Below are 14699 nucleotides of genomic sequence, written 5' to 3'. Positions count from 1 at the left end.
TACCAGAAATGTTTAGTTGTATGTAGTTACTGCTGCACAAGGGGGTCACACCAGATACTTTTGCCACTTATAGGTATGTAATCTCATCTCATCTCATTATCTCTAGCCATTTTATCCTGTTCTACAGGGTCACAGGCAAGCTGGAGCCTATCCCAGCTGATAGACAACCATTCACCCTCACATTCACACCTACAGTCAATTTACAGTCACCAGTTAACCTAACCTGCATGTCTTTGGACTGTGGGGGAAACTGGAGCACCCAGTGGAAACCCATGCGGACACGGGGAGAACATGCAAACTCTGCACAGAAAGGCCCTCGTCGGCCACGGGGCTCGAACCCGGACCTTCTTGCTGTGAGGTGACAGCGCTAACCACTACACCACCGTGCCGCCCTAGGTATGTAATATTGGATCATTTTCCTCAATAATTAAATGACCAAGTATAATATTTTTGTCTCATTTGTTTAACTGTGTTCTCTTTATCTACTTTTAGGACTTGTGTGAAAATCTGATGATGTTTTAGGTCATATTTATGCAGAAATATAGAAAATTCTAAAGGTTTCACAAACTTTCAAGCACCACTGTATACCTAAACTGTAAATGAAATCTAATTGTGACATTATGTGTTAACGTGTGAAGCAGCTCATTCCAGGCTGTTCTTCCTCTTCAGTGTTTCGTTGTAACCCTTTCTTTGTTTCACACTGGTGAGTATCAAAACAGCATGACAGCTGAATTACGGTTGTCTCAACCGTCTGCAAAACTTACTTTTGAGGTCCCTGGTGGATGCGTTCAGAGGTGTTTAGGGAGATGTCATTGCCATTAAAATCCCAGATTACTATTGGCATATAAACTCCCTTGCCAGGTACAAACACATGACATGTCTTGTTAATGGGAGAACCTGCTCACACACAAATGCATAAACAAACAAAAACAGATGATTGTGTATGGTACTGAATCCTTGTTTTGTATGTGATTACTCAGTTTTAAGTGCAACTCACCTACAGATACTTTCATGGACTCATAAGTGGGCGCCAGCATTTGAGGTCTTTTTGATCTGCTCTCTGAAAGAAAAACAAGAGAATAACTGCTACAAACATGCTATTATTGGAAAGTAATCAGTGATGGGACGATCCAGCGTGTCCTGATGTTACACACAGTTACCACCCTAGTGTAAGTAAATAGGTGTGGCCAGTATGACTAAAATATCATACTATTCTACAATATATGATGTGTTTCACCATACCGTATGGGTTTACTAACAAACTGCCACAGTTCATTAATACTTATTTAATATTACATAAATATTTACAAAAAAACAGATTAAAATGAGGAAACATTAGAAATGTTATTGAATTTTAACATTTTGCAGTTATATTGTGTATCGTAATATAATCAAAAAATATCACAATATCAATATTGTCATATTGCCCAGGACGGCCCCAGAGTTGATTAGTTTCCTAAAATTGTACGTCTTAAAAATTCAACAGCACTGTGGTACAGTGAACAAGTGCATATGCAGTTATAATAATAATAATAATAATAATAATAATAATAATAAGACAGTAATTATAATATGTACTGTACATGCACAGACGAAAAATGTAGTTCATGTCTGACCACTAGAGGACACTTGAGAGTCAACAGATACAAAGAGGAGCACACTGACTGAGTCAGGCTGCTGTCCATCCTCAAGAGATCGTGACTATTCCCTACTCTCTCTGTAGACTTCACCGTTCACACCCCTTCCTCTATCATATACAAACAAGCAAATTAATAACAGATAGACAAACTTGACTAAGCAGTGAAAAAAAAAAATTGGTCCCAGAGCTGCTTCTCTAACCAGCAGGCCATGGCTTCCCCAAAAGCACAAGATATAAAAGCACAAGCTCTGATTAACTCGTACACACTGTTCTGATTGTGACTCTTTACAGTATGGACTGAGTCATTTTTGACCCCTGCCCGACTACTCCCTCAGAATTAGACCCTGTGCCAAATTTTAATTTCAACAATAAATAGGTGTATGAGACAAAAAAAGAAAAACAGAATGCAGTGATTTGCAAATCCTTTCTGACCTATATTCAATTGAATACAGTACAAAGATAGGATATTTAATGTTCAAATTGATAAACACTATTTTTTGGGAGGGAAATATACACTCATTCTAAATTCGATACCTGCAACATTCATTCATTCATTCATTCATTATCTGTAGCCGCTTTATCCTTCTACAGGGTCGCAGGCAAGCTGGAGCCTATCCCAGCTGACTACGGGCGAAAGGCGGGGTACACCCTGGACAAGTCGCCAGGTCATCACAGGGCTGACACATAGACACAGACAACCATTCACACTCACATTCACACCTACGGTCAATTTAGAGTCACCAGTTAACCTAACCTGCATGTCTTTGGACTGTGGAGGAAACCGGAGCACCCGGAGGAAACCCACGCGGACACGGGGAGAACATGCAAACTCCACACAGAAAGGCCCTCGCCGGCCCCGGGGCTCGAACCCAGGACCTTCTTGCTGTGAGGCGACAGCGCTAACCACTACACCACCGTGCCGCCCACCAGAATTACTTTAACACAAAAATCTACTCACTGCAGAAAAAAATTGGACTCCATCAATCATTAATTTATTGATGAGAAATTGAAAACCAGAAAATTAAAATTATATATATTTTCATTTTTAAATTATTAACTTTGAATATATATCCTCCACTGATTAATTGTTGTTGTCTAATTATTCAGTGTGGCTCCTGTATGGTATTTAATGGTTGCGATGAAAGTTGTGGTGTCTTTTAGGTTTTTGTTGCGATTACATTGCCGGAGGAAGTGAAAGTTGAGAGAAGTTGTTGCGATTTTCTCTTTTTGTGATTAAAATTGAGTGATATGTTAAATATTAAGTTACTACTGAAAAACTATTGATTAAAAAAACAGACACTGAGAAATGGTCCTATAAACAACTTTACCAATATAAAAGATTACCAGGACTACAAAAATGCAGAAAAATAGGCTTTACTTATCCAAATGCACCTGTTGGTTCAAAAGTTAAAGTGCATAGAACCTCACAGCTCAACATGAAATTACCTTAAAATATAATATAAATGCCTCAGCTTTCATGTAAGAAAAAAAGCTATTAATACTAGTACTGTGTGCAGGCAGTCTCTCCTGAAGACTAAATTAAACAATAATTATAAACTAATAAAATAAATGGCTCAGGCTTCATAGAAGAAAAATAACAATTTGAACAGAATCTCACAGTATGATGCTGAAGCTGCCTAAACAATGGAAAATAAAATACCATTTTAGCAAAAATGTTGGCATCCATTAATTTCTTGTATTAAGTTAAAAAAATAATGTAAAGTGCACACAGTGCTTCACTGTAAACATAACACACTTTCAGTAACAGAATTTAAGCCTACATAAACACTGACTCACACATGCTGCTTTTCTTGAACGTATACATGAAAGTAAGGCGGAAGGTAGTTTGTCGACGTCACCTCAAGACGACGCCAACGATTGGTCAAATTTGCAGGAAAGTTGCGGTGATTGGATATAATTGCAACACCGCCCTGAATTCGCGGGGATTGGTTGAATTTGCGTTGAAGTTGCAAATTGCAACATCGCAAAATCCTGAAGGGTCTGATAAACGACAGTTTACTTTTCAGCTCAAATACACGAAGCGGTATTGGCCAGTTTCGCAAGCGGAATATTGCGCATGCGCACATCGCTCTTTCCAAAGAGAAACATCCGGCGATTCATCAAAACAATATGTCGAGTGAGATGCTTCGGAAATCATGTGAATAAACTGATAAATTTAATATGTAACCCGAATATCGGCGTATTTTGGCACTTAAGTAACTGAGACGATGAACTTGTCCGACATGAAGTATCACTTGTCCCGGAAAAGCGGACAACCATTAATGTCGAGCCCTGTTACATCATCTTTTCTTTTAACAACATTCAGTAAGCATTTGGAAACTGAGAGCAATAATTGTAGAAGTTTTGAAAGTGAAATTCTTTCCCATTCCTGCTTGACTTCAGTTGCTCAACAGTCTCACAGCGGGATTGTATATTATTGTGGCAGCAGGGGCGTGGTCAAGCGCCGGTCTATGACAGGAGGGCGGAGCCAGGGAAGGTGAGTGGCAGAATCACTACACCTGACGGTAATTAACCTGTGTTTTGTGTGTTTTCCCAGTAACCGCGCCCTATTTAAGGAGGCAGAGGGAGAGCAGAGGAGAGCTCATCCCGGGACAAGAACACAGTGTGTGTGTGTGTGTGTGTGTGTTTTGCTAACAGATTAAAACTGGCTGTTCTACTGAAAAGTCTGGCAATAAAAAAGCCTATTTGCATCTGAAGCGTTGTGCTGCTGTCCTCTGTGCTCCACCCACACTTCAAAGAGCTCTACAGTGGTGCCGAAACCCGGGACAAGGTGGAGCACCAACCTCGCAGCCCCATGGAATCCTCCCCGTTCGCGGACCTGGTCCACGCCCTCGCCACGGCTCAGCAAAGCCAGCACCAGGCGCTCATCACGCTCCGAAAGGAGCAAGAGCGGCGCTTCGAAGCCCTGGTGCTGGCCCAGCAGGAAGATTGCCAGGCGTTCCAGCATCTCCTCGCATCGGTGGGGTCCACCAGCGCCCCGGCCGCGGGCCTGTCTCCCCTCACCGTGACCAAGATGGGCCCGCAGGATGACCCCGAGGCGTTTCTCACATTGTTCGAGCAGGTCGCCGAAGCCTCGGGGTGGCCGATGGAGCAGCGCGCGGCGCGCCTCCTCCCCCTCCTGATGGGAGAGGCACAGCTGGCCGCGCTACAGCTCCCCGCCGACCGCCGGCTGGCCTACGCGGACCTTCGCCGGGCCGTCCTCCAGCGCGTGGGGCGCACGCCAGAACAACAGCGCCAGCGCTTCCGCGCGCTGCGGTTGGAGGAAGTCGGCCGGCCGTTCGGGTTCGGCCAGCAGCTCCGGGACGCCTGCTGGCGGTGGCTGAGGGCCGATGATCGCGACGCCGAGGGAATCATCGATCAGGTGGTGCTGGAGCAGTTCATCGCCTGCTTACCAACCAGAACCGCGGAGTGGGTCCAGTGCCACTGCCCAGCATCGCTGGATCAGGCAGTAGGACTGGCGGAGGATCATTTGGCGGCTGTTCCGGCGGCAGGACAACCGACGACGTCTTCTCTCCTCTTCTCTCTCTCTTTCTCCCCTCCCTTCTGTGTCCCATCCTCGCCCCATTCCCCCACCACGGAGGCGGGGGCCGGCTCCACCCCAGCCGGCCCGCCGCACCCGTGGTGCCCTCCCGTTTCTCCCTTCTGTGTCTGTCTGTCTCTCCCCCCCTCAGGTGAGTTAGCCCCAGAGCACAGGTGCAAAGGGAAAGCCCGGGCCGGTTTGCTGGCGCTGCGGGGAGCCGGGCCACCTGCAACAACATTGCGCAGCAATGGAGGTGGGCGCAGTGGTACGGATCCCCGACGCGCCAGAAGCTGCCCTCGATCGGGCCGGAGCGTATCACATACCGGTGAGTGTACAAGGGGCTACATATCAGGCGTTGGTGGATTCTGGTTGCAATCAGACCTCGATCCGCCAAAGCCTGGTGCAAGACGAGGCATTGGGGGGAGCACAGGGGGTGAAGGTGTTGTGTGTGCACGGGGATGTTCACAGCTACCCTTTGGTGTCGGTCAACATATTTTTCAGAGGGGAAAAATCTATAGTGAAGGCAGCGGTTAATCCTCGCCTTACCCACTCTTTAATTTTGGGGACTGATTGGCCAGGATTTCGGGGTTTAATGACGCACCTAGTAAAGAGTGGGTCCTGCCATTTGACAGGGGGAGGTCCCGGTGTCGCTTTGGCTGGAGCTGCTGTCGCAGAGCCGTCTACGTCATCTCCGCGACAGAGTGAGGAGCCACCGGCTCCTCCTCTTTCTGTTGGGGAATCCCTCGCGGATTTCCCATTAGAACAATCGCGAGACGAGACTCTGCGACATGCGTTTGACCAAGTGAGAGTAATCGATGGTCAAACGCTCCAGCCGAACGCCACCCCATCCTTCCCCTATTTTTCTATTATGAAGGATAGATTATACCGAGTGACCCAGGACACTCAGACGAAAGAGCGAGTCACACAGCTGTTAATTCCAAAGAGCCACCGGGAATTGGTATTTCAGGCGGCTCACTTTAATCCCATGGCTGGACACCTAGGGCAGGATAAGACACTAGCCCGGATAATGGCCCGATTCTATTGGCCGGGAATTCGCGGCGACGTCCGTAAGTGGTGTACGGCGTGCCGCGAATGCCAGTTAGTAAATCCAGCGGCCATTCCAAAAGCGCCTTTGCGCCCCCTACCATTAATCGAGACCCCGTTCGAAAGAATTGGGATGGATCTCGTCGGGCCATTAGATCGGTCAACACGAGGGTACCGCTTTATATTGGTTCTGGTGGACTATGCAACGCGATACCCAGAAGCGGCGCCTCTTCGCAATATCTCAGCACGCAGTATTGCGGAGGCCCTCTTCCACGTCATCTCCTGGGTTGGAATCCCGAAAGAGATTCTGACTGACCAAGGCACCTCGTTTATGTCACAAACACTGAGCGAACTGTATGGGCTATTGGGTATTAAGCCGATCCGCACCAGCGTTTATCACCCACAAACGGACGGTTTAGTTGAACGGTTCAATCGCACCCTCCAGAATATAATTAAAAAATTCGTAAGTGAGGACGCACGTAACTGGGAAAAATGGCTCGAACCCTTGTTATTTGCAGTGCGAGAGGTCCCCCAAACCTCCACAGGGTTCTCCCCGTTTGAATTGTTATACGGGCGTAAGCTGCGCGGCATCTTAGATGTGCTGCGGGAAAATTGGGAGGAGGGACCTTCACAGAGTAAAAACGAAATTCAGTACGTTATGGACCTGCGCGCAAAACTCCACACGCTCACCCACCTAACTCAGGAGAATTTGCGGCAGGCCCAGGAACGGCAAGCCCGCCTGTACAACAAGGGTACGCGCCTTAGAGAGTTCACTCCGGGAGATAAGGTACTCGTACTGTTGCCCACGTCGAGCTCCAAATTAATTGCCAAGTAGCAAGGACCCTTTGAGGTCACACGGCGAGTCGGGGACGTCGACTATGAGGTAAGGCGAACGGACAGGGAGGGGGCGCTACAGATCTACCACCTCAATCTGCTTAAACTCTGGAACGAGGAGGTCCCCGTGGCGTTGGTGTCGGTAGTTCCGGAGAAGGCGGAGCTGGGGCCGGAGGTTCAAAAAGGGACATTGGCATCACGTACCTCTCCGGTCCCCTGTGGAGACCACCTCTCCCTGACCCAACTCACGGAGGTCGCCCAGTTGCAGGCCGAGTTTTCGGATGTGTTCTCGCCCCTGCCCGGTCGCACTAACCTCATAGAACACCACATAGAGACGCCCCCGGGGGTGGTAGTGCGTAGCCGCCCTTACAGGCTACCCGAACACAAAAAAAAGGTGGTTCGGGAAGAACTTCAGACCATGCTCGAAATGGGGATCGTCGAGGAGTCCCACAGTGACTGGAGCAGCCCGGTGGTCTTGGTACCCAAGGCCGACAGGTCGGTCCGGTTCTGTGTGGACTATAGAAAAGTCAACGCGGTGTCTAAATTCGACGCGTACCCAATGCCTCGTATTGATGAGCTGCTCGATCGACTAGGCACGGCTCGCTTTTACTCGACACTGGATTTGACGAAGGGATATTGGCAGATCCCCTTGACTCCATTATCCCGGGAGAAAACGGCCTTTTCCACACTGTTCGGCTTACACCAATTCGTCACACTTCCGTTTGGGCTGTTTGGGGCGCCCGCTACGTTTCAGCGGCTGATGGACAGGGTCCTCCGGCCCCACGCCACCTATGCGGCCGCATATCTGGACGACATTATCATTTATAGTAACGACTGGCAGCGGCACCTGCAACACCTGAGGGCCGTCCTTAGGTCGCTGAGGCGGGCGGGTCTCACTGCCAACCCGAAGAAGTGTGCAATTGGGCAGGTGGAAGTACGGTATCTGGGCTTCCACTTGGGCAACGGGCAGGTGCGTCCCCAAATTAATAAGACAGCAGCGATTGCAGCCTGCCCGAGGCCCAAGACCAAAAAGGGGGTGAGACAGTTCCTGGGGCTGGCTGGCTACTATCGTAGGTTTATACCTAATTATTCGGACGTCACCAGCCCGCTGACTGACCTCACTAAAAAGGGGGCGCCAGATCCGGTCCAGTGGACGGAGCAGTGCCAGCGGGCTTTCTCTGAGGTAAAGGCTGCACTGTGTGGGGGGCCACTTTTACACTCCCCTGACTTCTCTCTCCCTTTTGTGTTGCAGACCGACGCGTCGGACAGAGGGCTGGGGGCGGTGTTGTCCCAGGAGGTGGAGGGGGAGGACCACCCCATCCTGTACATTAGTAGGAAGCTGTCAGTGCGTGAGGGGCGCTACAGCACTATTGAGAAGGAATGCCTGGCGATCAAGTGGGCGGTCCTCGCCCTCCGTTACTACCTGCTGAGGCGCCCTTTCACCCTCTGTTCGGACCACGCGCCCCTCCAGTGGCTCCACCGCATGAAAGATGCCAACGCGCGGATCACCCGTTGGTATCTGGCACTCCAACCCTTCAATTTCAAGGTGGTCCACAGGCTGGGGGCGCAGATGGTCGTGGTGGACTTCCTCTCCCGTCAAGGGGGGGGGGGGGGGGGGAGTCGGCTGCGGGCCGGACGGGTGCCCGGCCTGAGTTGGGCGGTGGGGGTATGTGGCAGCGGGGGCGTGGTCAAGCACCGGTCGATGACAGGAGGGCGGAGCCAGGGAAGGTGAGTGGCAGAATCACTACACCTGACGGTAATTAACCTGTGTTTTGTGTGTTTTCCCAGTAACCGCGCCCTATTTAAGGAGGCAGAGGGAGAGCAGAGGAGAGCTCATCCTGGGACAAGAACGCAGTGTGTGTGTGTGTGTTTCGCTAACAGATTAAAACTGGCTGTTCTACTGAAAAGTCTGGCAATAAAAAAGCCTATTTGCATCTGAAGCGTTGTCCTGCCGTCCTCTGTGCTCCACCCACACTTCAAAGAGCTCTACAATTATTTATGTTTTACGTCACTCATTTATTGTGCTGTTGTTGTGGTAGTGCATTTTCAAAACTCCATGGGCCTGCTTAACATAAAATAATGAGCATAATGATTTTATATATTTTTTAATTGGGTAATGTGCCATAAAACATTTCAGAATTTGATTTTTTTTTAAAACTACATTATGCACACTATCGTCACTCTTTGAAAATATGGCAGTAACCTAAAATCTTAAATGTTTGACCACAGCATATGTATTCTCCACACTTTGCTGCATGTTATGCTTGTTCTCTTTGTGTATCATATACAATATAATATGGTAATAGATCCTAAAAGTGATTGGTTTTTTTGGATCTCATGACACTGTGACTATACTTTCCCCATCTGAATCACACAGGTATTATGCCCAGTCATGATTTTACTGTTTCACTTATTCCTCCATAACTGCACAATAGCTTAGGAATCTAGAATTAGGGTTAATCATCTCATCTCATCTCATTATCTCTAGCCGCTTTATCCTTCTACAGGGTCGCAGGCAAGCTGGAGCCCATCCCAGCTGACTACGGGCGAAAGGCGGGGTACACCCTGGACAAGTCGCCAGGTCATCACAGGGCTGACACATAGACACAGACAACCATTCACACTCACATTCACACCTACGGTCAATTTAGAGTCACCAGTTAACCTAACCTGCATGTCTTTGGACTGTGGGGGAAACCGGAGCACCCGGAGGAAACCCACGCGGACACGGGGAGAACATGCAAACTCCACACAGAAAGGCCCTCGCCGGCCCCGGGGCTCGAACCCAGGACCTTCTTGCTGTGAGGCGACAGCGCTAACCACTACACCACCGTGCCGCCCTAGGGTTAATCAATAAAAAAAAAAAAAACAGGAGGTGTAGAAATACTAGGAATGAAATAACCTCAGTTAGGTGTCCATTAGTGAAGGCTTAACTAAAGCTAACTGTGTAAGTAACTGCAGTTCACGGTGCATATCAGCAACAGTTTCTGTCTGTTTCTCACCGAAAACCTCACACTCGATGCTCTCTGCAACGACACTGATGACTCCAGTGAGGTTAAAGGTCATCCTGCAGGTATAAATGCCAGTATCATTGGGAGAAATGCTATGGATGTGGAGAAAGAGGTTATTCTCAGCGAAGTTGAACTTAGACCCTTCCTGAAGAAGCTCACAGCCCTGAGAGAGAAAACCAGAGGAAGTGAAGCTTTAAACAGAGGTTATGGTTACTGTGGTGTAACTTAATCTTCTTATTCACACACACACACACACACACACCTTGTACCAGCGTATGGAGTAGCTGTTCACTATGCTGATGTAGTCAGTTAAAGGACAACGCAGGTTGTCGCTCACGCGATTCTGCAGTCGCTGCACTGCTACCTGAGGACGGCGACATGTTCCAAACCTTGCCTCTTCTACCACAACAACCCTTACCTGCTTGTAGCACTGCTCTGGAGTTCTGCTCAAAGGGAAGTGCGAGAAAACAAAGCATTATTGACTTTTTACTCAAAGTGTAGTTTTGTTCATTGCTCAAGTTTTACACCGTTGTAAAACATTGTAATCCACTGTGATCTCACAACCAAGCTGCAGGTAAATGGATTTATCAGCACATTGGAAACTGAATTAATTTTTTTTTTGCATACAACCCTAATAAATCATTCATTTCCTCTTTATTCTTGTCAGTAGTTAGCAGGATTTCCAGCTAGATAATGAGCAATACAATATGTCCACAGTTTGAAAAAACAGATCAAACAAATCACTCCGTTCAAATATTCATGAAAAAAAAATCTGTCCTACACACACACACACACTCTGAGATCACAATTTTTCCCATTCTGATGTTTGAAGTGAACATTAACGGAAGCTTTTGATTTGTATCTGCATGATTTTATGCATTGTGCTGCTGTCAAAGGATTGGCTGATTAAAGAACTGTATAAAATGGTACGGTGGTGTAGTGGTTAGCCCAGGCCCGGCGCCAGGAACAGTTTACTAAGGGGGCGATTAGAAATCGCAAGGGGGCAAATATTTTTTCATATAGTGTGTAGTAGTGATGGCGGTCTGACAACATGTTTCAAACAATTAACTGCGCCAACCACAAAACCACGGCCCCGAAGGTTGCTTTAGTCCGGGAAAATCAAGTGACATATTACCAGGGCAGTTGCGCTTTATCAGCTCCCGTGCCCACCTGTTACCCCTCCCCTCCAATTTTCTCACAGACACGCGGTACAACCGGAAAGATGCCAAACATAAAACAACACACACAAACCTACAGGCAAGTCCTTTACATTTAAAATACATACAAATAGCTCCGCGGCATGAAAACAAAACGTCAATGCAAGTCTAAGGTACTTGGCTCGGCGGCCAAAATCATAATTAAAAAAAAAAAAAAATCAACAGACGCGGCTGCACCAGTAATAGCCTTCCTGACTCGCACCGAGTCAACGCTAACCACTTAATCCGCGATCCCAGTTTAGGCGTGTAGGGGACTAAACACTCTGAAGTGATGAATTTTCACCCCCGGCTGCATGGGGGGTGACGTCAACGACACATATTCTTACGCTATTTGCGCACAAAGCGGACCATATATGAACACATACACCAACATAAACGGAGATAAACTTAGCCTACAAAGAAAGAAAATGGATTCACAATATTGTGATTGAATTGGTTTAATTCGGTGGGGGAAAGACTACTCCCGGAAACTGACTGCACATTACAGGATATTGCAGAGACAGTGCACTTGTAAGAGTGCATGTAAAACCCCCGCCCGCCAGCGCGACCCCTCCCCCTGTCCTTATCACAGGTCTGTGTGTACGCGGCTGTGTCAGCATTTCACACATACACCCACAATAACTAGTCCCCAGTAGTTAGGATTGATACATATGTCTAAAACAGGGTTAATATTAAATTCAGGCTTTTTGAAATAATCCTACCTTAATACAGTTGAATTCTACGATTGCAACGTAATAATCATAACAACCACACTGTAAAAAAAGAATAGTCGAGAATACTTGAAATTTCAAGGCAACAGTCTGCATTAAGAATTTTATGTTTTGCCAACGATGTATGCCCATGATAATCCAAACTATGATAACACTGTTATCTTTATTAAGAATTCTTAATTAAGTCGATTTTCAATTCCTCATTCTGCCAACATAGATTTCTCTTTTTGCTGAACAGTGGCATTCACAGTAGTACAAAAAGGCAATTGAGGTTCTCACAATTTTTTTTTTTTTTTTTGGGGGGGGGGGCTTTTTTTACCTTTATTTGGATAGGACAGTATAGAGACAGGAAATGAGCAGGAGACGGGGAGAGATCAGGAAAGGACCTCAGGTCAGAATCGAACCCGGGGCCCCGGATTTATGGTATGGCACCTTATCCACCTGAGCCACGACAACATGATCTTCAACCGGAGAGAGAACCACATTGCCCAGCCCTTGCATTTGGGAGAGGAAACCCCGTGTCTTGGTCATTAAGAGCATGCGCTGAATAAACACCTGTGGCAATTATGTATTTTCAATTCAGATTATTCACTATTGCATATTTACACATCATTGAGGTGCACCCTATCAGTTTGATGTGGATTTTTCTGTTCGTTAATAATTATTCATATTTTCTTGTCCATTCAATTGTGAATATGGAATTACTTGAACAAAGCGTAATTCTATTTTTTAGAATTATCCACATCAAGAAAAATCCACATCAAACTGATAGGGTGCACCTCAATGATGTGTAAATATACAATAGTGAATAATCTGAATTGAAAATACATAATTGTCACAGGTGTTTATTCAGCGCATGCTCTGAATGACCAAGACACGTGGTTTCCTCTCCCAAATGCAAGGGCTGGGCAATGTGGTTCTCTCTCCGGTTGAAGTTCATGTTGTCGTGGCTCAGGTGGATAAGGCGCCATACCATAAATCCAGGGGCCTGGGTTTGATTCCGACCTGAAGTCATTTCCTGATCTCTCTCTCTCCTGCTCATTTCCTGTCTCTACACTGTCCTATCCAAATAAAGGTGAAAAAAGCCCCCCCCAAAAAATTGTGATAACCTCAATTGCCTTTTTGTACTACTGTGAATGCCACTGTTCAGCAAAAAGAGAAATCTATGTTGGCAGAATGAGGAATTGAAAATTGACTTAATTAAGAATTCTTAATAAAGATAACAGTGTTATCATAGTTTGGATTATCATGGGCACATCGTTGGCAAAACATAAAATTATTAATGCAGACTGTTGCCTTGAAATTTCAAGTATTCTCAACTATTCTTTTTTACAGTGCAATCAGATTTGTTCTACCGTGCCAGTTTTAGTAGTGATTTATGTGAAATGTATTTTTGTGCAATGCTCAACCACTTAATATTTCGTATTTGAAAATGCAAATTATTAATACGTCTATAATACATTATATTTTCATAAGAAAACAATAAGTGTTCTGAGTCTCCGTTGAGGGGGCGGGGCTGTAGCCACAAGGGGGCGACGCCCCCTTTCGCCCCCCCCATGGCGCCGGGCCTGGGTTAGCCCTGTCACCTCACGGCAAGAAGGTTCTGGGTTCGAGCCCAGTGGCCGACGAGGGCTGTTCTGTGTGGAGTTTGCATGTTCTCCCCGTGGGTGTGCTCCAGTTTCCCCCACAGTTCAAAAGACATGCAGATTACGGTAAGTACAATGGGGCCACTGTAATTGGCGCAAGCTGTAGTAGTTTCCCAGTCATAATGTATGTACATCGTATACTGTATCTCGCTATGGCAAAGCTAATAAAATTAAAACGTTCCCAATAAAGTAGCCAGTGAGTGTATTTTACATATATATATATATATATATATATATATATATATATATATATATATATATATAAAACTGCTCAAGTATTCAACATACTGTTTCATAGGTTGATTAGATCATGTTTAGCCTGCAGTAATGCAAATGTAAAAATACTGTATAATGTAGAAATAAAACAAAAATACAATATAATACAACCCCGATTCCAAAAAAGTTGGGACAAAGTACAAATTGTAAATAAAAACGGAATGCAATAATTTCCAAATCTCAAAAACTGATATTGTATTCACAATAGAACATAGACAACATATCAAATGTCGAAAGTGAGACATTTTGAAATTTCATGACAGCAACACATCTCAAAAAAGTTGGAACAGGGGCAATAAGAGGCTGGAAAAGTTAAAGGTACAAAAAAGGAACAGCTGGAGGACCAAATTGCAACTCATTAGGTCAATTGGCAATAGGTCATTAACATGACTGGATATAAAAAAAGAGTATCTTGGAGTGGCAGCGGCTCTCAGAAGTAAAGATGAGAAGATTTATTGGAAGATACCATTTTAGCTGTTTGGTAATTTATTATTAAGTACCAGGATTAAAGGTATGATTCACTAAATGATTCACTGATTCACTAAATGATTCACTGATTCGATTCACTGCTTCACTGATTCGATTAACCCCCTAATTCTGCGCCGACAAATAGCGGAGCAATATCAGAAAGGAGTTTGACAGTGTAAAATTGCAAAGAGTTTGAACATATCATCATCTACCTTACAGTGCATAATATCATCAAAAGATTCAGAGAATCTGGAAGAATCTCTGTGCACACAGGTCAAGGCCGGAAAACCATACTGGGTGCCCGTGATCTTCG

At 45.9% G+C, this 14699-nt stretch overlaps 1 protein-coding gene across 5 annotated transcripts in view; it reads right to left on the bottom strand.

Moving 5' to 3' along the window:
• Positions 1 to 14699, bottom strand: part of LOC132891490 (interleukin-1 receptor type 1-like) — a 51721-nt gene that overhangs the window by 19971 nt on the left and 17051 nt on the right. For all 5 annotated transcript variants that reach the window (XM_060929114.1, XM_060929112.1, XM_060929113.1 and 2 more), the window contains 4 exons: positions 10332 to 10512; positions 10061 to 10232; positions 998 to 1060; positions 765 to 897 (listed from right to left, as the gene is read on the bottom strand). In XM_060929114.1, the coding sequence (XP_060785097.1) occupies positions 765 to 897; positions 998 to 1060; positions 10061 to 10232; positions 10332 to 10512 (549 nt within the window). The remainder of the gene's footprint in view (positions 1 to 764; positions 898 to 997; positions 1061 to 10060; positions 10233 to 10331; positions 10513 to 14699) is intronic.

This window comes from Neoarius graeffei, chromosome 9, assembly GCF_027579695.1.
Source record: "Neoarius graeffei isolate fNeoGra1 chromosome 9, fNeoGra1.pri, whole genome shotgun sequence".
Taxonomy (NCBI): domain Eukaryota; kingdom Metazoa; phylum Chordata; class Actinopteri; order Siluriformes; family Ariidae; genus Neoarius; species Neoarius graeffei.
Note: the sequence above shows the minus strand (reverse complement) of the source record. Positions and strands in the feature narration are given on the sequence as shown.